Raw genomic sequence first — 24,014 nt, 5'->3', positions numbered from 1 at the left:
TATGAGTATGACTAACCGGCTAAACTGCTCAAGTTGTGTTACTTGTATGTTGCTTCTTAGGATAATACTTAATCTTTACGCTTTAATCAATGATGCTTTACCACAATGCCCGGTCATAACAGCTTCTCATTCTTGACCCTGAGGGTTGAGTAATTACCCATCAGCAGAAAGGACTGAAAATATCTTGATACCAGATTTATCTTCAGTGCCAACCCAATGCACATTTGTGCATCTCAACATAGATAGATAGATAGATAGATAGATAGATAGATAGATAGATAGATAGATAGATAGATAGATAGATAGATAGATAGATAGATAGATAGATAGATAGATAGAAAGAAAGAAAGAAAGAAAGAAAGAAACTTTATTTATCCCAAGGATAAAAACCATTCATACTTGGAACAAAATGAAAACAGAAACTGCTAAATACTCCATTCCCACAAGTGAAAAAGTAAGTAGTAACTCAATTTTACAACACTGTAGCACCCTTTTGTGTAATTTGATAATGGCAAGCTTTAGGACACACACTTCAGCCACATGCTGTAAAAACCACTGTATCACTGTTTTCAGCGGTTTTCAAAAGAAATCCAGAAACTAGCTTGTATAGGTGTTGGGCAGCTGTTTAACTGAGAACCATTTCCCAGTCCTACCACTGATATTGTAGGAGCAAAGTCCTCACACTGAATTTGCATCTTAGTACCTGAACACTAATGGTCTAAATTTGTGTCTGCGTTGATTTGACTTTGTGTTATTGTCCATTGTCTTCCATTGTGTCTCTAAATCCATAAATTGTATTTAAGATAACTTTGTTCAAGGACTTTCAACAACATTTGGACTCATTTTGAGAAAAACATTAAGTCATCTCTATTATTTTCTAAAGATAGAATGTTGTAGAGCAGATGTTCCAGCATTTTTAAACAAATGGTGGTTGTAATTTTAATTATTGCAATCGTGTGTGTGTGTGTGCGCGCGCGTGTGTCCGCATGTTTATCAGTGTGATTATATGTCTGAATGTGTGCGTGTTCGCGTGTGTCTCTGCGTGTGTCTTTTATCATTCCAGTCAGGCCGGCAGCCTGCTGACCATCCTCTCTTCAGTAAAGGTCACATTTCCTGTTGTCTCTGGTGACATTTAGTCTTGAATCTATCTGATAGAATTTGTCCCTTCAATTCATCGTTATTCCCCCACCTCGCCCTCTAGCTCATTTCTTACCAATATTAAGTCACTGAAACAGCAGCCTCAGTGTCCAGAGGGAAGTACTTGAAACTTGTGGCATAAACAGACTCGCCAGTTTGAATCATGGCAATGGAAAACATTCTAAATATTTTAATGAGGAATAGTCCTCTAACTTTAGCTTAAAGTGCATTTCATAAACCAAATGTTCAGTTTTGATAGCTATTGGTAAATTTCATCAAACAGCTGGATTGTAAATCTTAATAATTTTGGCAATTTAAAGATGTTACTTGAGGTTCTATGAACGTGTGATGAGATTAATATTGCATTTAAAAAAGTAACTGTGGAAAGAAATGTGTGTTGCAGCCTTACTTCAGGCATATTATTAGTGATCATATGCTGGATAGAGAAGGCAAGCTTTGCTTAATGACAACATGACACACACGGTTGCTGGTTGAACCATTTCAGTCACACTTCAGCATACATACATTCAACCCCAGTTTTATAATTGTGGCTGGTGTGAAAGTGTTTCAGTGTGAGAAATTAATTTGGCTGATCAAGTTAAATGAAGGTTAAAACCTGGGTAGTTGCATTCATTGGGGTTTAAAACAGCCAAACTTCAGATTTACTCAAAATGTCCTAAGAGCCAATTTAAGTGTTCAAAGATGCATATGTTCCTCATAGCTTTCAGTCTTTATTTTTATTCGCTGGCTCATTTGATGATCGATCAGCTGCTGCCTACAATGTAACGATGAGAGGAAATGTCTTTGTGACCTTGATATGTACTGGACATAATATAGCACTGTACAGCAAAATCACTGTAAAGTCCAACACGTTCGTGGGGAGTTGTTAAACAAAGCATCATTCAAAAAGGATGAGACCAGAAAAAGTCTACTAATTTGTCACTGTGCAATTCAGTCTACTGTGATTGTTTTTGCCTGTTTAATCATTTAGTTTGGTGAAAATGCCCATAGGATGCTTTCATACCAGCATTGTTTAGTCCATTTCTATCAAACCGTAGAGCTTCTGACACCTTAGTTGGGTTTGCTTGGCAAGTGTGAACACAGGAATATACCCAGCTACCAGATGTCCTCTGCAAGTTTGAGCTAAACGGCTCCCATAGCAATTAGCATTAGTTCTGCTCAGTCAAACACATCTTCTTTGCAAAAAGGAAAGCAGGACTATCCTGGAAGCCTGCCCAAACTTCCCCGCACACAAAAAAACTCCAGCTGCTCTGGAGTCGCACCGTTGGGAAAGATCTGCTGGGTCAATAACATTGTGCGGACAGGCTTTACGTGGTAATGTACAGAAGAGTCATACACGTCATGCACATCAGAGCACCGTGGAGTTGAATTTGTTTACAAGAAAACGGTTCTGATTGGTTGTAAGACTATCCAGTTGGGTGCAGAGGTATTTTTTCACTCGTCCCATAATAAAATCCCAATCCCAGACTCATATCCTAATAGGAATTGCGTATGCCAGACTAAAGAAGTATAGTATTTTCAAGACGTTCTCTTCAGTGTGCATTTAGCATTCTACTTTTAGATTTTTACTGTACTTGTTATACTGCTCAGATAATTACCATGGTCACTACGGTTACTTGCCAGCTCTGCCGTTGCCCTGTGTTAAATTGAATAGCAATGTTTCTCTTACAGATATTTTCACTAGTCCAGAACGCATACAGTGGGTATGGAAAATATTCAGACCCCTTTAAATATTGCAGCCATTTGCTAAAATCATTTAAATTGACTTTTTTCCTCATCAATATACATACAGCACCCCATATTGACAGAAAACACAGAATTGTAGACATTTTTGCAAACTTATTAAAGAACAAAAACTGAAATATAACATGGTCACAAGTTTTCAGACCCTTTGCTCTATATTGAGTAGAAGCACCCTTTTGAGCTAATACAGCAGTGATTCTTCTGGGGAATGATGGCAACAAGTTTTTCACACCTGGATTTGGGGATCCTCTGTCATTCCTCCTTGCAGAGCCTCTCCAGTTCTGTCAGGTTGGATGGTGAACGTTGGTTGACAGCCATTTTCAGGTCTCTGCAGAGATGATCAATTGGGTTAAAGTCAGGGCTCCGGCTGGGCCATTCAAGAACAGTCAGTTGTTCCAAAGCCACTCATTCGTTATTTTAGCTGTGTGCTTAGGGTCATTGTCTTGTTGGAAGGTGAACCGTCGGCCCAGTCTGAGGTCCTGAGCATTTTTTCCAGGGTATCTCTGTACTTGGCCGCATTCATCTTTCCTTCAGTTGCAATCAGTCATCCTGTTCCCCAGAGCAGGATGCTGCCACCACCATGCTTCACTGTTGGGATTGTATTGGGAAGGTGATGAGCAGTGCCTGGTGTTCTCCACACATACCGCTTAGAATTAAGGCCAAAAAAGTCAATCTTGGTCTCATCAGACCAGAGAATCCTTTTTTCTAATAGTGTGGGAGACCTTCATGTGTTTTTTGGCAAACTCTATGCAGGCTTTCATGTGTCTTGCACTGATGAGAGGCTTCCGTCGGCCACTCCGCTATAAAACCCTCATTGGTTTAGGCTGCAGTGATGGTTGACTTTCTAGAATTTTCTCCCTTCTCCCCGCAGTGATCTTTGGGTTCTTCTTTACCTCTCTCACCAAGGCTCTTCTCCCCTGATTGCTCAGTTTGACCGGATGGCCAGCTCTAGGAAGAGTTCTGGTCATCCCAAACATCTTCCATTTAAGGATTATGGAGACCACTGTGCTCTTAGGAACCTTAAGTGAATTAAGAAATTCTTTTGTAACCTTGGCTAGATCTGTGCCTTGCCACAATTCTATCTCTGAGCTCTTCAGTTCCTTTGACCTCATGATTCTCATTTGCTCTGACCTACACTGTGAGCTGTAAGGTCTTATATAAGCAGGCGTGTGCCTTTCCTAATCAAGTCCAGTTAATTTAATTAAACACAGCGGGACTCCAGTGAAGGTGTAGAACCATTTCAAGGATGATCAGAAGAAATGGACAGCACCTGAGTTAAATATACGAGTGTCACAGCAAAGGGTCTTTTGCAAAAATGTCTGCATTTCTATGTTTTTCTGTCAAAATGGGGTGCTGTGTGTACATTGATGAGGAAAAAAATCAATGTATATGATTTTAGCAAATGGCTGCAATATAACAGTGAATAATTTATGGGAGTCTGAATATTTCCAGTATCCCCTGTAGCGTTCTTCCAGTATTTAGCCCAAACAATATACATAGTTAACTTTTGAGCGTTCTTTGTAATTTGGTTTGCTTTGATTTTTCTGTGTAAAGGAATTAAACCAAGGAGAAATGCAAACTCATTATCAGATTAGAACGAGAGCAAACAAACTACCAATGTGAAAATGTCCTTATAAAGTATCCAATTCAAAGTGATATGGATTGGATAAAGAACTACTGCATTTTTCTTTAAGGCTTTGTTTTAAAAGTTTAATTATACCCTGCTTTATTGTTCATGTGCATATACCTTATGCCAATTATTATAAGTTTATTGGCTTGATGCAAAGTCCATTTCCAGCCAGACAGAAGTGTCTTCTTATCAGAGCAGGTTGACAGCAGCTGTTAGGCCTGCTTTACCACAGGCCTATCTGAAAGACTCTTTTCTGCTGGGATGAGAGCCTCCACTTCACTGCAATGAATAGCCGTCCAGCTGCACTTAGTTTATGCACGTGTGGGTGTTTCTGTGTGTGTATGAGTCTGGGGTTCATCTGAGTGGCATCCTTTGTCCCCCTCTCCATCCTCCATGTGGCTTGTAGTGAATTAACATGACAACCCAAAAGCCCTATATGTCGATATATCCGCGTAGCATAAGTTTCAACTGCTGAGAGAATCCTTAACTTTTACCGTTTTGTCTGCCTCACTAGTCAGTTCACTCTGAATTTCCTCAGCTCTCTCTCTCTCTCTCTCGCATGATTTCCTGGTATACCGATTACACTGACGCACACGTCAGAGCTAACAGCTACCAAAATGGGGGAATTGGATGAAAGCACGTTGCTAGGACTGATGGAAGGCAAATTTTATTTAAAAAACTTACCTGATGGAAGCCTTGATAAAAGCGGGGTTTTGTGCAAAAAAAAAAAAAGTTTGCATATCACCAAAGCACTTCAACCCTACGGTGCCATCTAAATGTAATGCATGTTACAGTGAGCACCAGAGGCCAGGTCAACACCTTGTGTTGTTCTTCATTGTTCTGAGTTGTTCCTAAACCACTTTTGGTAGCATTTTGTCAAGGAGAGTCATTACTATAGGGTGGGGGTGCCTGGTCTGGTCTAGGTAGGTGGTATATGTCTAAGTAACATCCACATGAATGCCAGGTCCAAAAGTTTCCCAACAGAACATTGAATTGTCACAAGATGCTATTTGCTTCTCCTATCAGTGGTTTTAATGTTGTGGCTGATCGGTGTATGTCATCCCAGCTATGTGATGTTAGCTACTTGTTTGTTTCTTTTAAGTTCAGATTTCTGTGGGTAGTCAGTTCATTAAAGTAAGCACTCTCTTAAATGCATTTTGCTTAATGTGACCAGTGGCAGGCATAATTGAGCAGGCAAAGCAGGCATTCTTGTTCGCGAACCATCAAAGATGAAATTGCAGTTTGACAAGCACTTTGTTTTGTTGTATTTTAAACTAAAACAGTTTGTACTGCAGATAATGAATGGCAAGGCTACAGTTCAATATATCATCTGTCATATACTGTACATACTGTAACGAGTGTTTTTTGTTTGTGAAATTGAAAACAGATGGCAGAGGAAGACTCTGTTATTGTTTTGTTGCTTCATTGTGCAAGCATAATGAAATCATCAGCATAACACCTAAAACACCTTAGTCACAGTCATTGCTTCTATTACTCAAGACAAGAAATGCACAATGTTCAGTCTAAATGTACTTCACTAAAGCACAGGACAATTTCTGCTATATTAATAACCCTCTAACGCAGCTGGGGGAACAGGATACATTTCTGATTATAGCCAAAATATATAATAAATGTAGGGGTGGCTGTCATTTAAGAGGAACATGGTTCACCACCATACTGTACAGCTGAATAATATGGATCATTGACTCATTGTTGAGTTGAGGCCGTTTTCCAGTTCTCAGGATCTGAGATAACTGATATTAGAAAATAGATTGTTCAGAAACCCAATTTCAGAATCAGGTTTCTATGCGTACTGTTCACCTTAATGGGATGTGGGTAGTAGTGTATTTCTAATCCACTGTAGTGAATTTTGACTGAATAGCCATTAACAGAACTGACTTTAACATAAACTAACTTGCTCTGATAAAATGTATACTAGTATCTCTCAACTGGCCTTCAGTTCAGTCAGTGTGATTCGAAAGTGGGCTGTGAGAATCTGTTGCCAGAGTGCAAGACTGCTTGCTGAGCAGATAATTATAACCAGGCTGAGAAAATTAACCACCGCCAAGTCAAGTGCAGACAAATTGACCACTGTCTTTACTCTATTAGCTCGATGCCATTTCCCATGCTATAAGTCTTACTTCCATAGCAATTTCTTCTTTTAATTGCTGAATATTGAATTTCAGTTTATGCTGCCAGTTAAGCTCAATTTCCTCTCTGATTTTCTACCCACAGTACATCTTCGCTCTGTAGTTAAAGCCTACCCTGGTCCCCCGGTGTTGTGTAATTTCACGTCTGAGCAGCAGGGCTCTCTGGGAAATGCCAAACACTGCGTGTGGATGACGTGTTTCTGCATGAAACGTTTCATGTGCTGGAATCATGATTGTCTTGAGTCTTTTTAATGTTTTTTTTCCTCCTGTCTTACTAGTCTTCTCTGTAGGTGTGACCTATATATATTTGTTTGGATATCCAGCATTTGATTCTACAAATATCTTTTCGAAAGAGTCCCCCTCACGAGAGGTGTGGAGGAGAGATTTAATTTAATATTATGCACTAATCTGAGCGGCACAGTGGTGTGGTGGTTAGCACTGATGCCTCACAGCAAGAAGGTTCTTGGTTCTCTGTGTTAGCCCTGTGATAGACTGGAGACCTGTCCAGGGTGTACCCCGCCTCTCACCCAATGACAGCTGGGATAGGCTCCAGCCCTCCCGCAACCCTTCACAGGAGAAGCAGTTACAGAAGATGAATGAATGAATGAATTATGCACTAATCTGTCAATCTTCATTCTTTTTGTGTTTCCTCTGCAGTAAGCATGTTTCTCAACACCTTGACGCCCAAGTTCTACGTGGCTCTGACCGGCACTTCCTCCCTCATATCAGGACTCATATTGGTAAGATTCAGTTGTTTTCAGTCCTTACATAATTGCGTGGAGCTAATGCGCGCTATAGTTTTCTAATTTATAATGATATTTGTGGTAATTGGTTATCTATCAAGAAGGTCAGGCAGAATATTTCACTGAAAGCACATCAATCTCTTTATTGATAGGGGTTGTCCTTGGATGCACTTCATACCTCTAAAATCTTTTGATTCTTAGATAATTACTACAGTACTTCCTTCTGTTCAACTCATTGCATGTACTTCTGCAGCATCAACTAGATCAAATCTTTAGGTATATGACTTAGTGCTCTCAGCTGATGACTGCGTACCCTTACTTGACATTCTCATTCATAATGTTAAAAAGAGAAAATTAATTTTCTGTGATGGTCCCCTGGAGATTTCAGGATGTAATTTGTTAGGGCCATAACCACAGGTTCAGAGGCCACACGGAGCTGAAATGAGAGGAAATCCATACTCATTTGATGAGCTGCAAAACGGTCCCACCAGTGTGTCTGTGTACATCTTCATTGCTTATCATACCATGCTGCAAATCTCAAATGTTTTTTTGTGCTTTTCAAACAACAGAGAACATATTTTGTAGTGTTTTGCGTGGGCTGTGGATAAAGATATGGACACAACTCCCCATTGTGGTGCATAAAACGTTTGAGGTTCCAAGTATTTTATCGCTCTTTCAGGTTCTTCACAGAGACAGCCAACTGTGCAACAGTGGTTGGTCTGTAGTTTAAAATAGCCCCTCTCTTAATTAACTCAGTCCCTATTCCCTGCGGGCTATTGGCCAATATGCGTAGGCTGCTTGGAAATGGTGTTGAGCTTTGCACATGCTCTGTGAAATGATTAAGAAATGTGGAAGCCAGTTGGTATAATGGAGGTGATGGCATGCATTTCTCTGTAATTGGAATAAATGTTTATGTCTCAATTAGGTATTTGAAGACTTTGAGACAACACAGCATGGCCAGATGTCATCTGTAGATCTGGTGACATGGCTTTCATCAACTATCTCAATCTTTGTGTCACAGTTGGTCATTAAAACTAAATACTTTTTACCATGAATGTTTCTCATTTGAGTATGTTTTCAAACCTTTATTTTATCATTTTTTAGTGAGAAACACTTAAAATAATAAGTCTCCTCCAGAACAACTTGATGAATTGTTTGAAATGTAGGAGTACTTCACTTACTTCGCTTTGAGTTTCTTAAAGTCCACACCTGGTCTTACAGTTTATATTAGTAACTATAATTAATTATTGAAAATGGACCATTTTACAAACTAATTTGGATGAGAGCAAACAAACTACAGATGTGAAAACGCCCTTAGACGGTGCTTGCACGGTGCTTGCTTTAAAGCTTTGTTTTGAAAGTTAAACTGTACCTTGCTTTATTGTTTATGTGAATATACCTTATGTCAGTTTTAACTAAGTTTATTGGCTTGTGCAGAGTCTATTTCCAGACAGACAGAAGTGTCCTCTCATCAGAGCAGGTTGAAAGCAGCTGTCTAAGCTTGCTAAGTTTTTCTATCTCAAAGACTTAGAAAGATTATTATTTGCTACAAATGTCAAGTGTACTTTTTGATAATTGCTAACTTTTCATTAATTATTAAAATAGTATTTTGAGTGGGGTGATGGGGAAGTTTAACTTGTGTATTTGACCTTACCTCACTCATGTGTAAACGTGAGGGATGCTCAAACCCAGCACATAGAAAGGACATGAAAGGACTGCACTTAGCTTTATGAAACACTTTCACATTCACCCTTACAGCACATACACTAATGCCAGTGGAGCAGCCAAGCAAGGTGATGTTTGCTCATCAGCAACAGTCTAGGCTTCAGTGAGTATTTTGCTCACAGGGCTTGCTCATATACTGAGTAATAGACGACACGACTACTTTTCCATCTAAGTAATTCCCAGACATCATGATGACCCAGCACTCTTTACATGTTCCATCTAACCAAAGCACAGGTTTCTCTGATTAGATCACCCTCTCTGGCTGAAGCTGGTAATTGTTGTAATACAGGAGAAGCACACTCTTGGACCTCTGTGGGACAAAGCTGAGACCCATTGATGCAGACAGTGTTAATTAGCTTCCACAGATTACAATATAAAAAGTGTTAAAAGCAGATGGGGGATAGTGATGAGCTAAGCACCACTAAAGACACTTAGCTGACAAGGTGTTTTCTTCGATAACTTCTAGCCAGTCTTTAGTGTGCACATCCTCTTGAAAAGTCAGATTGGCTTTTAAAACAGTGAAAGTTGCTACCACTCTAATTCCTTTTGTGAAGACTGAGAGTCGATGCCAATTTAAGAGTTAGAACAGAAATATGTCTTTCTTTCAGCTAAACTCAAACAAACCTCTTTTAATAAAATTCAGTATGATCTGTTAAATTAATTGTTCTCCTGCTGTCTCTCTCTCTCTTAGATCTTTGAGTGGTGGTATTTCAGGAAATATGGGACATCCTTCATTGAGCAGGTGTCTGTGAGCCACCTGCGCCCCCTGCTGGGTGGAGTGGACAGCAGCTCTCCCAGCAACTCAAACACCAGTAATGGGGAGGCCGACTCCAGTCGACAAAGTGTGTCTGGTAAGAGATGATACATCTGCTGTCTACTTTAAGTAGCAGTACCATACACTATATGTATCACTAGTAGAATTATCACAAGAGCATCTGAAATTAACTGCACTGTCATGCCAGCTTATTATTGTAGCTTTTCTTTTTCATAGTCAGCATTTTTTAGCCCTTACACCAGAGTAACTTTTAGACAAACATGCAGCACGGTGTGCTCACACAGGTCTGCTTCACTTTGGACCAAGTCAAATGATTAAAAAAATTACAATCAAAACAAAACAAAAAAAGTTACAGTCAGAAAAGTTACATGAACAGAAAAATGAAAGCTTCAAACTAACTGATCGACTGAAAGAGTAGCTTTCATACTTATTTTTACTTGTAAGGTCTTTTTAGAATTGCTATTAAAATGCAGAGCATAGTGATGTTGTTATTCAGTGACACAATTTTTGAGTTGATTGAACTGACCCAGAATTAGATTGCTTGTGTATGCTCAAAGAAGATTTATTTGAGATATTCGTCTCAGAAGACGTCGGTTTGAATGTGTAGCTCTCAGCTATTCTCTTAGAAAATACACCATATCCTCCTTATGGAGCAGCTCTTAGATTTTTCTCATGACACGTCACTCTTCCTGCTGCTTTAGATTTACAAATTAAAACTAATTAGTTCAGTCTTGAACTGAATCTAATTTGTGAAATGTCCTTTTGTTTTATGGTGTGAGTTATATTCAATACAGACACATTCTCACAGGTTTTCTGTTCCTCTGAGCTTTTATAGCTTTAGGTAAGCCACAGCATCTGTTCTGTTCCTACATGACACCTGTTTGACAATTAATATGTTTACGAAGACAATCTGATTCTCTTTCTTGAAAATGTAGGGATTGCCAGTGGTTTGAATTAGAGGCAGTGACTGAATCAGTCAATTTTAAGTTATTCCCCTGTGTTATATATTCAATAAATTATGGTGAAACAAAGTCCAGTAAGAAGAGAGTTAGGAAGTAAAACTCAAGCAGATAAAAGTATATTTGAAGAAAAAAACTTTCCTACAAAAACAAAACCCAGAGAGCCATGCATAATTGAACTCCTGCTCATAACAGTAGACTTGTTGAACTACAGTAGAGGGACTCTACTAAATCCAAGTCTGTCTAGCAGAATCCTCCACGGTCACCCCCAGAGAGAGCTCGGCTTCTTAGCTCCCGTTCTACATCAGTGACACTTTGATCACGGTTAATCCGTTGAATGTGTATCTGCTCGCCCATGCACTTTCATTCATTTCAAAACAGGAAATGTCTTAGTTTGGAGTAATTCCTTTGGGTCCTTTGCAGATGACACTGGAAAACATTTATCCTACACGTCCATGCATTAGGCAGCATGCATTAAGTGACTCAGTATGCTTGTTTTACAGCAGCATTTTGACTTCATTAAGGAAATTAACAGCAGCAACCCGAAGTTTTAATCACAGTTAGTAAATGATAATGATGAATAACCTCTGCCAGTTTTCTCCAGAGGATCCTGCCGTTGAACTCTTTGTGGAAACGTGGCGCAGCCTGTCTTTGTTTTCAGCCAAACCGTTTTGAATTAAATAGGATTATGTGTGCCGTATTAAAATCAACAAGCCACGATCGAGAGAAGAAAGGCAGTTTAGTTATTTCAGTGTACTAATCCTAGGTTTTCTGTCTAATAATCTGTTCTGTGTAAATCTCTCCATTCACATCAGAGATGCACATTGCACCTCATTATTTCCTTTGTTGCAGCCAGAAATCAAAAAGAAAAATGTGAAATAATCTAGTACAGCATGAATTTAGTGAGGGCGTGGAGCTCATGTGTTTCTAATGTGAGTTTTCTTTTATGTAATCCATTAGTGGATCATTGAAGTCATGCATCAAGGCAAAATAACAAACGTTTACCAGACTGCAGCTTCTCAAATTGGATTTTAAATCTCTGTTTTTAAAATATGCATAAAGGCAGATGGGTTTTAAAACTCATCGTCGGGTTTCTGTTATAAGAAAACGGCCCCATCATCAAGATCTTCTGGAAAGCCTCAGATGACATTACACAGCTGCTTTTGCAGGTAGAGTAGAGCTTATCACGAAAAAATGAATCTTGACCTTTTAAACTGTTTAGCACCGTATTTAGGTATTCACATTAATGAAGCCCATATTTGGAAGTTCTGTATAACTAAATCACAAGCTTGTGACGGTTTTCTGACAGAAGCGATGGTTTGTGCAGAAGCATGTTTGGTCACCGAGGAGTTTTAAGGTCTTTTTCCTGTCAGCTGTACTCTCAGAGAGATCGAAGTGCCAGTCAGGAGCTGCAGGGTAGATGGCAGGATGCACAGTCGAGCCCTTTGAAGTGTGCAGAACAGGCTCAGTGTCGACTTTGCCCTTGACGCTCATCACCAGTGTTGTGCTCTCTCTGTCTCCCTCCTGCAGAATGTAAAGTATGGAGAAATCCGCTGAATTTATTTCGAGGAGCCGAGTATAATCGGTGAGTGACAGCAAGAAAACTACCTCCATCTGAAAAGCCTCAGCTGGCCTGGGACATCAGTTCCCAATGTTCTGTTTCCTTCTTCTCTCTGATCTGTGTCTTCTGTCTTGTTTGTTTTTCCAGTCAGTCTGTCTCGTCTTCTCACCTGTTCCGCCTCTTGTTTGTCTTCTTTATCTGCTTTCAACGTGCTGTTTGTTTTCCTCTTCTTATTCTTGTTAACGTCATGTTTTGTCTTCTCTTTTGGTCTTTTTTCTTGTTAATTCTGTTTGTCCTTTTTACTATTTCTTTTATTCTTGTCATCCTTCTGATTTGTTGTCATCGTTCTTTATCATCTGTCGCTCTTTTATTCTTCTCTTTTTGATGTGTCGGCCTCCTGTCCTGCCTATTGAGTCATCCTCCTCCTTTCTGTTTCTCATGTTGTAATTATCCTGCTTTTGTCTTTGCCAGATTTAAACCAGGACTCATACTCAGGCCTTTTATTCTCATTCTCTCTTACTTTTCCATCCTTAAGTGGCTTTCATTTGGATCATTTTGTTCTTCCATTGTTGTGTGTCTTGAAACAATTAACCAGTAGCTTATTAATGTGTCTCTTTTTGTGTCTTTGCTGGTGTCCAGGTACACATGGGTAACGGGTCGAGAGCCGCTGACGTATTACGATATGAACTTGTCAGCACAAGACCACCAAACCTTCTTCACCTGCGACTCAGACCACCTCCGGCCTGCCGACGCCAGTAAGGAGACAAGCGCTTATGCAAAGACAGCATATACAGCTACGTGTCTTTATTCATGTGCACAGCTTGTAAAACGACACCTCTGACATATGTGTTTTTGTGTGGTGGCAGTTATGCAGAAGGCATGGAGAGAAAGGAACCCGCAGGCTCGCATCTCTGCAGCACATGAAGCTCTGGAGCTTGAAGAGTGAGTTCACTTCCCTATTTCCCCTTTTGTCACCATCTCTTTCGACACTGTCATATCGAGTAATGAAGCGGGTAATATGATAAAGCAAAAGTACAATCCAAATTAATTTGTCTGTCAGATCATCTGCCCTAATAATAATCTGTGACAATGAATGAAGGCAATGAAGATGGATAAAGCTGTGGAGCGGTCCTTAGAGCGTATGAGCTGCTAATAGTTATTTCAAAAAGCACTTTTGTTCTTATATTGTTCTTATTATTTTCACTAAGTTTAATACCCATGTAATCCTGAGCAGCTGCATTTAAACCGCCTTCACAGGAACATGAACTTGTTCAAGGCCTTGTAGTCCTGGTTTTCTCAGTCCAATTTCACTGAGCCAGATTTTCTCTGCTGGTTTAACTAAGCCAGGTCATCTTCAGGTGTCTCATGGTGCAAAACATGGATGTACTGTATCGTACTGATGCTGAGCGCCTTAAAGGGAAACTACAACCTGGACCTTATTTCTAGCATAAAATACCATCGTTTACTCACCAATACCACTTTTGTTTCATTTGCACTTGTTCAGGAGATTATTAGATCAGCGTATATCCATGTAGCGAGAGTGATCAGGGCACCGCAACGCAGCCTCTGAATAACTGTTATGCTTCGTCCACAACCTCAGAATCAGAAAACTATTCATCCATGTTGCAAGTAAGTAGCAGTAGCAAATTACAGATAAACAAACCAACCGTTGCGGGTGCACGCACCGCTCAGAGATGACATCGTCCAGGTCAGAAGACATCATCTGGGGTCTGTAGGTCAATCTGCAGACCCTGGATGATGATAACAGGTAACTCTAGACTCAACGGGGAATAGCACTAGCGTACAATAACAAAATATTGGTGAAATGAACGAGTTTTGCGGCAGATAATGTGTTATTTAGAGGCTGTGTTGCGGTGCCCTGATCACTCTCACTAAATGGATATACGCTGATCTAATTATCTCCTGAACAAGTGCATATGAAACAAAAGTGATACTGGTGAGTAAACCATGGTATTTTATGCCAGAAATAAGGTTCAGGTTGTAAAAAAACAGTAGTTCCCCAGTCAGTAGACTTCAGTGTGGAGTAAACTGAAAGAGTGGGAACTACAGGTTTATTTATTTATTTCATATATCAGCTTTAAATGTTTTCATGACAGTGTACGTTTAATTTTGGGAGCGTCTCTGACAACAAAGTCGATGCAGTGGAATTGTGGCAGCATCGCAAGTTGTTTTCCACTTTTATCAAGGCTGTGGTAGCAGCCCTGTTTGATGAACCCACAAGACGATGTGAGACAAAATTAAAGCTCCTCCTCTCGTCTCCTCTCCTCTCGTCCTGTAGCTGTGCAACAGCATACATCCTGCTGGCAGAGGAGGAGGCCACCACCATCATGGAGGCTGAGAGATTGTTTAAACAAGCGTTAAAAGCTGGTGAGGGTTGCTATCGCCGCAGTCAGCAGCTCCAGCACCATGGTACACAGTATGAAGCCCAGCACAGTGAGTATAATCCATGCTGTAACACATTGCTTTGGGCTAATGAGGATCATATTTAAAAAGTTTAAAGTGCTTTAGAAATCTCTGGATTTAGGATTTGAAAGGAGTCTGATCAGTCTTGCCCCCAGTTACATTACAAGGAAAACGTCTGAAGCTAAAAGTGATCTGTTTGTGCTAAATGATGTTTCTTTGTCTCCACCAGGAAGAGACACTAATGTGTTGGTATATATAAAGAGGAGACTGGCCATGTGCTCCAGAAAGCTTGGCCGAACACGAGAAGCAGTTAAAATGATGAGAGATGTAAGTACACAAGCTGTTAGTAGAATACACACACACAGATATAGACACCAACAATATAGTTAATGTATTTGATGAAAAGACTTCAGTTTAGGTATTCCAAAGCTTTAACTGGACAGTATTGCCTAGTGATGACCCAAAGCTCTTGTCTGCTGACTGTGCATGTGTCGCCCCCTGTCTGGTATTACATGTAACAACAGTTGTGTGTTTTCCAGTTAATGAAGGAGTTCCCTCTCCTCAGTATGTTCAACATTCATGAGAACCTGCTGGAGTCGCTACTAGAGCTCCAGAACTACGCCGACGTCCAGGCCGTTCTGGCCAAGTACGACGGTGAGGAACGCACAGTTCACTGATACGCAGCCACATCCACATCTATGGGTGTTGGTAGCATTGTCTACACTCTGTAGTTACTTGAACGCTGAGACCACTAACCCTGCTGAATGTTTATCACATCAGAGGTTATTGTCTTTATATAACAAATGGTGCTTTTTAAGAATGAATTGATTTAATTTTAGTAGTAAAGTGCTTCTTAAATTCCACCCAGATAGGCATAGATCTCTAAACTTGTGACAACAACATACTACACTGTACAGCAACTGAAAAGATGAGTCGGTTATTCAGTCCCTTGTTAGTTAGTGGACTAAATAACATCCTCCATAATGATCATCCAGTTGAATCACCACCTCTCTGGTGCTGTTTAAACACAAACTGACTATTAGAACAGTCATGAAGGAGGATTTAATGGAGGACTGGTTTATTAGAATGTATTCATTTACACTAGTGTACCTAATGAACTGGCAGGTGAGTGAAGATGTTATGTTGTGTGAAGTATGCTTTAGCACACTAGTAAAGGTTTTACACTATCCACCTCTATGGTCTGGAGTTTTGAAGTGTTTACATGTTGTATCTGTGAATAGAAGCAGACCACACTAAACTGCTAGATAACTGAAAATAAGATTTGATTCCATAACCGTCTCAAAGCCATGAAACCCAAAGTCACTATTTTCATTCCCAAACCCCTCTAGGCAGCTGCAGTATCTTTAAAGTCAGCCCTCCCCTCTAACTGTCACCTGTAATTCCAAACGTTTACTGCATTCACTGAACACCACCCTCGTCCTCTGTGTTCCGTCTGCTTTTTGTCTCCTCCACAGATATTAGCTTACCCAAATCTGCAACAATATGCTACACAGCAGCCTTGCTTAAAGCCAGGGCGGTATCAGACAAGTGAGTATCACCTTTCATTGACTACAATGCTCAGTCGGTGATCTGACATTCCTGCTCTGCTATTTAAGAGTTTTAAATCGAGCTGCAAATAGCCCCGGGAAAGTGTTCAGTGTGAAAGAGGGACAGGACTGAGTGATGGGGTGATCAGTGTTACTGAGAGACGGGAGTTTTCACACAGTCACAGGGTTATGTAGCCGTGTAGAATACAGAAGGAACTCACTCTGTTGCCACATAAGTACAACAATATAGTCATTTACACACAAGCAGATAGAAACAGCCACTTTGTATTCACTTTTTGTTGCTTTATCCCTACACCCTTTAAATGTATTGTATATAAATCTCATTCAAAACAGCTCTTGCATAGCAGACTATCAGAAGATCCTGAATTCTGTCCATGACTTGAACTCACTCCTCAAACCTTCATAGGGCAGAGTTCATGGAAACAAAGCACACATACAGTATTTGGGCTGCAGAGTAAGACAGTAGAACTTTCTAATATGCAGAACAGTACAGTTTTACGTACAATTTTCATATGTTTAATGTTTAGTTGGTCCCATTTAATAAAAGTGTATTTTATTTTCTTGCTCTGGTCCTCACTAAGTATACAAGTCGTGCTGCTAATCTGTGATAGGTGTTATGTCTGGATCATTTTGTGATGAGCAATCCTGAGTTCCATGATGATGAGTGTGTGTGTGTGTGTGTCTGTGTGCAGGTTCTCTCCAGAGGCAGCGTCCAGGCGAGGCCTGAGCACAGCAGAGATGAACGCAGTAGAAGCCATCCACAGAGCGGTGGAGTTCAACCCTCATGTTCCCAAAGTGAGTTTCAGAGGGAGCCTACACACACACACACACACACACACACACACACACACACACACACACACACACACACACACACACTAATACACACCTGCCGCCTTTTCACTGTTGTCATAGGAGCATATACAGGTCCTTCTCAAAAAATTAGCATATTGTGATAAAGTTCATTCTTTTCCATAATGTAATGATAAAAATTAAACTTTCATATATTTTAGATTCATTGCACACCAACTGAAATATTTCAGGTCTTTTATTGTTTTAATACTGATGATTTTGGCATACAGCTCATGAAAACCAAAAATCCCTATCTCAAAAAATTAGCATATTTCATCCTACCAATAAAAGAAAAGTGTTTTTAATACAAAAAAAGTCAACCTTCAAATAATTATGTTCAGTTATGCACTCAATACTTGGTCGGGAATCCTTTTGCAGAAATGACTGCTTCAATGCGGCGTGGCATGGAGGCAATCAGCCTGTGGCACTGCTGAGGTCTTATGGAGGCCCAGGATGCTTCGATAGCGGCCTTAAGCTCATCCAGAGTGTTGGGTCTTGCGTCTCTCAACTTTCTCTTCACAATATCCCACAGATTCTCTATGGGGTTCAGGTCAGGAGAGTTGGCAGGCCAATTGAGCACAGTAATACCATGGTCAGTAAACCATTTACCAGTGGTTTTGGCACTGTGAGCAGGTGCCAGGTCGTGCTGAAAAATGAAATCTTCATCTCCATAAAGCTTTTCAGCAGATGGAAGCATGAAGTGCTCCAAAATCTCCTGATAGCTAGCTGCATTGACCCTGCCCTTGATAAAACACAGTGGACCAACACCAGCAGCTGACATGGCACCCCAGACCATCACTGACTGTGGGTACTTGACACTGGACTTCAGGCATTTTGGCATTTCCTTCTCCCCAGTCTTCCTCCAGACTCTGGCACCTTGATTTCCGAATGACATGCAAAATGGATACACCATGTGGACCACTGAGCAACAGTCCAGTGCTGCTTCTCTGTAGCCCAGGTCAGGCGCTTCTGCCGCTGTTTCTGGTTCAAAAGTGGCTTGACCTGGGGAATGCGGCACCTGTAGCCCATTTCCTGCACACGCCTGTGCACGGTGGCTCTGGATGTTTCTACTCCAGACTCAGTCCACTGCTTCCGCAGGTCCCCCAAGGTCTGGAATCGGCCCTTCTCCACAATCTTCCTCAGGGTCCGGTCACCTCTTCTCGTCGTGCAGCGTTTTCTGCCACACTTTTTCCTTCCCACAGACTTCCCACTGAGGTGCCTTGATACGGCACTCTGGGAACAGCCTATCGTTCAGAAATTTCTTTCTGTGTCTTACCCTCTTGCTTGAGGGTGTCAATGATGGCCTTCTGGACAGCAGTCAGGTCGGCAGTCTTACCCACGATTGCGGTTTTGAGTAATGAACCAGGCTGGGAGTTTTTAAAAGCCTCAGGAATCTTTTGGAGGTGTTTCGAGTTAATTCGTTGATTCAGATGATTAGGTTAATAGCTCGTTTAGAGAACCTTTTCATGATATGCTAATTTTTTGAGATAGGAATTTTGGGTTTTCATGAGCTGTATGCCAAAATCATCAGTATTAAAACAATAAAAGACCTGAAATATTTCAGTTGGTGTGCAATGAATCTAAAATATATGAAAGTTTAATTTTTATCATTACATTATGGAAAAGAATGAACTTTATCACAATATGCTAATTTTTTGAGAAGGACCTGTATATATATATATAGCATATTTTCATTACATTCATCATGGAGGGTGAAAATACAAGCAAGATGCTGAAACATCTGTCAGCCCAACATGGTATTAAGTTAAGGATGCTGCTGCTGCTGCTGCTGCTGCTGCTGCCCAAACAAGCAGCACCGTGAACATGAGCAATAATTTCACATCTTTAAGTGTTACGACGATGGTCAGACGTCTCCCTGCTTTTTGTGGGATGGATAAGAACCTAAACTCCAGTAGTTGTTGAAACATTTATACAGCACCGTATGTAGGCTTTCTAAAATGAGGCTTTAGTTGATGCTGGGAGAATTGATCTTTTAGATTTTCTCTTGAATTATTCAACTTTCACGCTCAGACTCTAAAATATGTATTGCTCAGTGCTCAGAGGAGATCCACTGTTAAAGCAGAGGGGAACCAGGAGGTAGGAGTCTGTTGAAGAACTAGTTGGACTGTAAAACACTAATACACAATAAGGCCTGATGAAAATGGAACCACATTACACAAGTTTCACAAAACCTGTGTAACACAAAACATCAAAAAGGAGGTGATTTTAGAGTAATCTGAAACTATTATGAGTTTTAAGTACGCGTAGTAAATACAGATTCTTAGCTGTTTCAGAGATAGTAGCTGTGGTATAATGGTAGCCATTTTAATCAGTCACTTCATTTCTAAACTCCTGTTTATTCTTATTTTTCTTGTTTTGTGTCTCCTGCTCATCAACTGTCTTGTTCCTCCTCCTCCTCCTCCTCCTCAGTATCTGCTGGAGATGAAGAGTCTTATTCTTCCTCCAGAACACATTCTGAAGAGAGGCGACAGCGAGGCCATCGCCTACGCCTTCTTCCACCTGCAGCACTGGAAAAGGGTCGAGGGGGCACTCAACTTGCTGCACTGCACCTGGGAGGGCAGTGAGTACTCACACACACTGTTAGAATAAAGCATACACACTCCAGTGGCAGTTCAGTAACACACGAGCAGGTCCATTCGAAGCTTAAATTGTGTAAACTGACCTTTGATTGGCTGCATGAAAACATCCAGTGTTGGTTGTTACTGAAGTCATGAGGTGTCTGGAACACTTTGTTAACTGCAGGTCTGCTTGTTTGTGTTTTTGTGCGTGTGTAGCATTCAGAATGATCCCATATCCTCTGGAGAAGGGTCACCTGTTCTATCCTTACCCCATCTGCACAGAGACAGCAGACAGAGAGCTGCTACCCAGTAAGACACGCCCTGACTTACACACACAATATATGTGGTTTGAAAATGTGTTTTAAAAGATGCTACATTTTACTTCAGGTTCTGTTTTTTTTATTTTCTGTCTTGCAGTCTGAGAGACAAAAAGGGGAATACTGTTTAAATATTAATAAATAAATTCTCTGCATAATAATGTTTACAGAGGAGGCTACACAGTGTTTTTGAAATTGGACTTTGATATTTTTTGATGACACAAATCCCTTAAGAGAGCCCTGGTGTGTGTGTTTGTGTGGGAGCTCGTGTCGTCCCGCTGTCTGCTCAGCAGCTCGTCTGTCCTCGCACACAAACCTTCACTTGATTAAGTTGGCCTCCTGCCACAGGCAACGTCACACAAACAGTGTGCGTTTCTTGAGAGACACAGAGCGGAGTTTTAAACATATTAAAACAGCCTCGTTAAACCTAAGTGACACATAAAAGACAAAGTAAACAGTAAACCTGAGTACCAGAGCACCAGCAGCTGCAGCGGGCTCTTTTCCTCCAGTACAGGAGTGCTGCACGTTTGTACGTTTACGTTTGAGTGTGAGATCCTCCACTGTGGACGGTATAGAGCTGTATGTTACACTAGCTTGATCAGACATGTCTGCATGACAACCTGCTGTTGACATAGAACCACAAGGCTGCCTTCAAATAAAAGAGGACAGAAAATCCATAGACCATAGCACCTTCCAGTCTTGGGTTGTAATGTGATAGCAGGGAGTTAATAAGCGCTTGGAATCAATAAAGTACATCTTGAGACAGAAACGTTGCCTTCTGAACTAACATTGTGTTGTTTGTGTGTCTGTCCCGCGTGGAAGCAGTGTTTCATGAAGTGTCGGTCTACCCCAAGAAGGAGCTGCCCTTCTTCATCCTCTTCACGGCCGGTCTCTGCTCCTTCACCGCCATGCTGGCTCTGCTCACACACCAGTTCCCTGAACTCATGGGAGTGTTTGCTAAAGCTGTGAGTACACGCACACACACACACTAAGATAGTTTGGAAAGTTTTAGGCGAGGAATTTATATTCACTGCGATTGTTCATGTTAGATGTCTTGTTCTGTGGATGGTCCCCAGAGAATGAATCTGGGGGACTTCGTTGACCCCTGACCTTTTCTCTGTCGATAACTTAATTTCCATAAATTCTGATGCGTGGAATAACACATCTAACTTGACCTCTTAGCTTGTTCCACACTCAGGTCAGATGTTTGTCATGCACACACATTAACTGCTACATTTGGTGTTGAAGTTTATGCACTAAATTTGCTCTTGCACTTGTTCAACTTGCAAACAAAAAAAAAAAAACCTACAATCATCCCCAGACCTCCACTGGAATGTGTGTGAGCTCATCTCTCCTCCATCTTCTCTCCTGTCACTATCAACAGATCATGTAGCTACTGAGAGCTGGAGCACTGCCAGAGCACACACACACACACACACACACACACACACATGCACCTCTGGTTGGTTTTAGTGCAGGGGTCAGCAATAGATCTGAAACCAACCTGTAAAGCACATTAATATCCAAACACAATTACATGACATGAGACATGAAACAATATATTAAAATCCCATCAGTCGTATCCTTCTCAGAGTGGACTATCATAGCACTTTATTGTTCATGAAATGTCTCTAGTCATTAGTGTGTAGACTGATGGACGACACACACCAAACCACTATTAGGCAGCACAGTCATCAGTTAACGCAACATGATATAGTGGGAAGTGAACATGTTTGTCAGTCATTGTAATGTTGAGACAACAGCACCATCATTAGGTCAAATAGAAAACAAACAGTTCTCATTATATATTACAATTTATTTTATTTTTCATTGGTAAAATCTGAATTACCCACAATGCTCTGGGGCAGCCAACCGTTCTGTCAGATGATGAATGTGTGCGCCAATCCTTCAGGCTTGGTTGCAGACAGGACGTCCCAGCTGGCGATGCAGAAACACTAACTGCTGTCTGTGTTACTGTGACTGTACGTGACTTGACTGAAAGCACAGAGCATGAATAGAATCACTTCCCTCTTCTTCCACTGGTTCCACTGTCTCAGATGAGTATCTGTCATCTGACTGTTAAACAGCCTGATGTCGTGGAGATGATTATAGGTAACAGTCCTCACTTTAAATGAGTCAGCTGTCGGGACTTTAAACATAAACATGTGTATTAATGTGGCTCATGTATCATAAGGCTGCTGATGTGGCAGACTGGAGAGCTGAATCTGTACATTTCAGCTTCCACGACTGTCTCCCCTCCACCGCCCACACGGTTCAAACACATAAAACACACACCTTTACTTTGAAGTGCTCTTTGAAGCTGAAGCAGAGATGTGTGATCTGATGTGTGAGGCAGACGTCAAAGTGGCCACCAGGCTCATACATGCAGGTGGAGACTCCTCTCTCTCTCTCTGACCCTCCACAAACCCTCTCCTGGCTTTTATCTGCCATCTGACAAAGTGGGAACCTCTGCGACCTCCATGTTGCTCCTGTGGAGCCCCTATCACCCCCCAGCTGCACCCTCCCCTCCACCCTCCTCTTTACCGATTGTTGCCAAAACACCGTCCTGAGGAGGAGGCCTGACAGTGAGCTGCACTGTACTCCCAGACAGATCTGCTGCAGCCACACGCACACTGAACATGGAACATTTGTGTTTCCCGGACTTAAACAACACTTGATAGCGTGCTGTCCTTCTAAAGTGGTGCTGAGGATGCTGTGTAGTCTGTTATGTCATTGTGCTGATGTTTGCCTTTATGTGTCGGTAGTTCCTCAGCACGCTGTTCGCTCCTCTGAACTTCATCATGGAGAAGGTGGAGAGCATCCTGCCGTCCAGCCTCTGGCACCAACTCACCCGCATCTGACCCCGAACCACCGGACCAGAATCCGAATCGGACCCAGGACCAGCACCGACCGCAGACCTCCATCCGGACAGAAACAGCTGAACTGAAACCCAGAATGCTGCGTTGGCCTAGACTGACACACCTTTGTGCCAAGATCACAAAGTTCAGACCAGACTGAGAACAGACGAGGCGCAAAACAGTGACATCAACGATTGGTTTTGACTTTATTTGATAATGTTTGCATTATTTTGGGTTTTCGATCATTTAAAGCTGTTTTGTTTTTTTTGTTGTACAAAATGAGGTTATCAATTGCCATCATTAAAAAAAAGTGAAACGGAAAAAAAATCCAATAAAGGACTTTTTGTGTATTGCTGCAAGACAGCTTCTTGATGCCATTTTGATTTAGCCCGTGTTTTTAATGGCCGTAACGTCTCAGCCAGAGTGAAGCCTCAACACGGCCCACTGTCGCCTGGAGCTGCTGAATGCTACCTGGTAGGTTTGGACTGTTCCTCTGTTTGTACTAACCAACAGTTCACTCCACAGCTACAAATGAGCTCTGGCTGCAGTCACCAAGAACGTTTGTCAGCTCAACTTTTATTCTGCATTTGAGACTCAAGAACCAAACGTAAAATAAACGGTTTCACCTTTTTAAACCCACTGACAGCGACCTGTTGGCAGATCATTTTTAGGGTACTTTTTAATTTGGCTGTTTTTCAGGTCAATGGATTTGTTTTATCGTATTCCTCTGTGTCCATGTCGCTCAGTCTGCAGTCAAACTTCTTTCCATGAGCATCAGCAATGAGACCAACTAATCTTTAAACACAAAACTAGTATTGTAAGGGCTCGTCTATTATTCCTGTTCTATTACTTTAACTGCTACTGATTTGTCTGAATTTATTTGATCCAGATAGACTAGAATACATTTGAGATTTAAAATACTGCACTAGTTAGAGCTGAAATGATCAAAGAATTATTCTTCAAAAACAATCA

At 41.1% G+C, this 24,014-nt stretch overlaps 1 protein-coding gene across 5 annotated transcripts in view; it reads left to right on the top strand.

The window, feature by feature from the left end:
- The window catches only part of LOC311495768 (suppressor of tumorigenicity 7 protein homolog), a 47,570-nt gene extending 23,821 nt beyond the window's left edge, over positions 1 to 23,749 (top strand). Inside the window, exons 2-15 of one of the 5 annotated variants that reach the window (XM_084555355.1) lie at positions 7,339 to 7,421; positions 9,841 to 10,000; positions 12,414 to 12,468; positions 13,084 to 13,199; positions 13,311 to 13,386; positions 14,744 to 14,898; positions 15,098 to 15,195; positions 15,393 to 15,522; positions 16,344 to 16,416; positions 17,129 to 17,231; positions 19,719 to 19,869; positions 20,084 to 20,176; positions 21,007 to 21,149; positions 22,950 to 23,749. In XM_084555355.1, coding sequence (XP_084411481.1) covers positions 7,344 to 7,421; positions 9,841 to 10,000; positions 12,414 to 12,468; positions 13,084 to 13,199; positions 13,311 to 13,386; positions 14,744 to 14,898; positions 15,098 to 15,195; positions 15,393 to 15,522; positions 16,344 to 16,416; positions 17,129 to 17,231; positions 19,719 to 19,869; positions 20,084 to 20,176; positions 21,007 to 21,149; positions 22,950 to 23,045 — 1,527 coding nt within the window. In that variant the 5' untranslated portion in view covers positions 7,339 to 7,343 and the 3' untranslated portion in view covers positions 23,046 to 23,749. The remainder of the gene's footprint in view (positions 1 to 7,338; positions 7,422 to 9,840; positions 10,001 to 12,413; positions 12,469 to 13,083; positions 13,200 to 13,310; positions 13,387 to 14,743; positions 14,899 to 15,097; positions 15,196 to 15,392; positions 15,523 to 16,343; positions 16,417 to 17,128; positions 17,232 to 19,718; positions 19,870 to 20,083; positions 20,177 to 21,006; positions 21,150 to 22,949) is intronic. The other 4 variants (XM_084555352.1, XM_084555351.1, XM_084555354.1 and 1 more) reach the window with 4 other exon arrangements.
- The last annotated feature ends 265 nt before the right edge of the window (positions 23,750 to 24,014 follow it).

Source organism: Chelon labrosus, assembly GCF_963514085.1.
Source record: "Chelon labrosus genome assembly, chromosome: 11".
Classification (NCBI taxonomy): domain Eukaryota; kingdom Metazoa; phylum Chordata; class Actinopteri; order Mugiliformes; family Mugilidae; genus Chelon; species Chelon labrosus.
The sequence above is the reverse complement of the archived record's forward strand: the minus strand, read 5'-3'. Positions and strand labels throughout refer to the sequence as shown.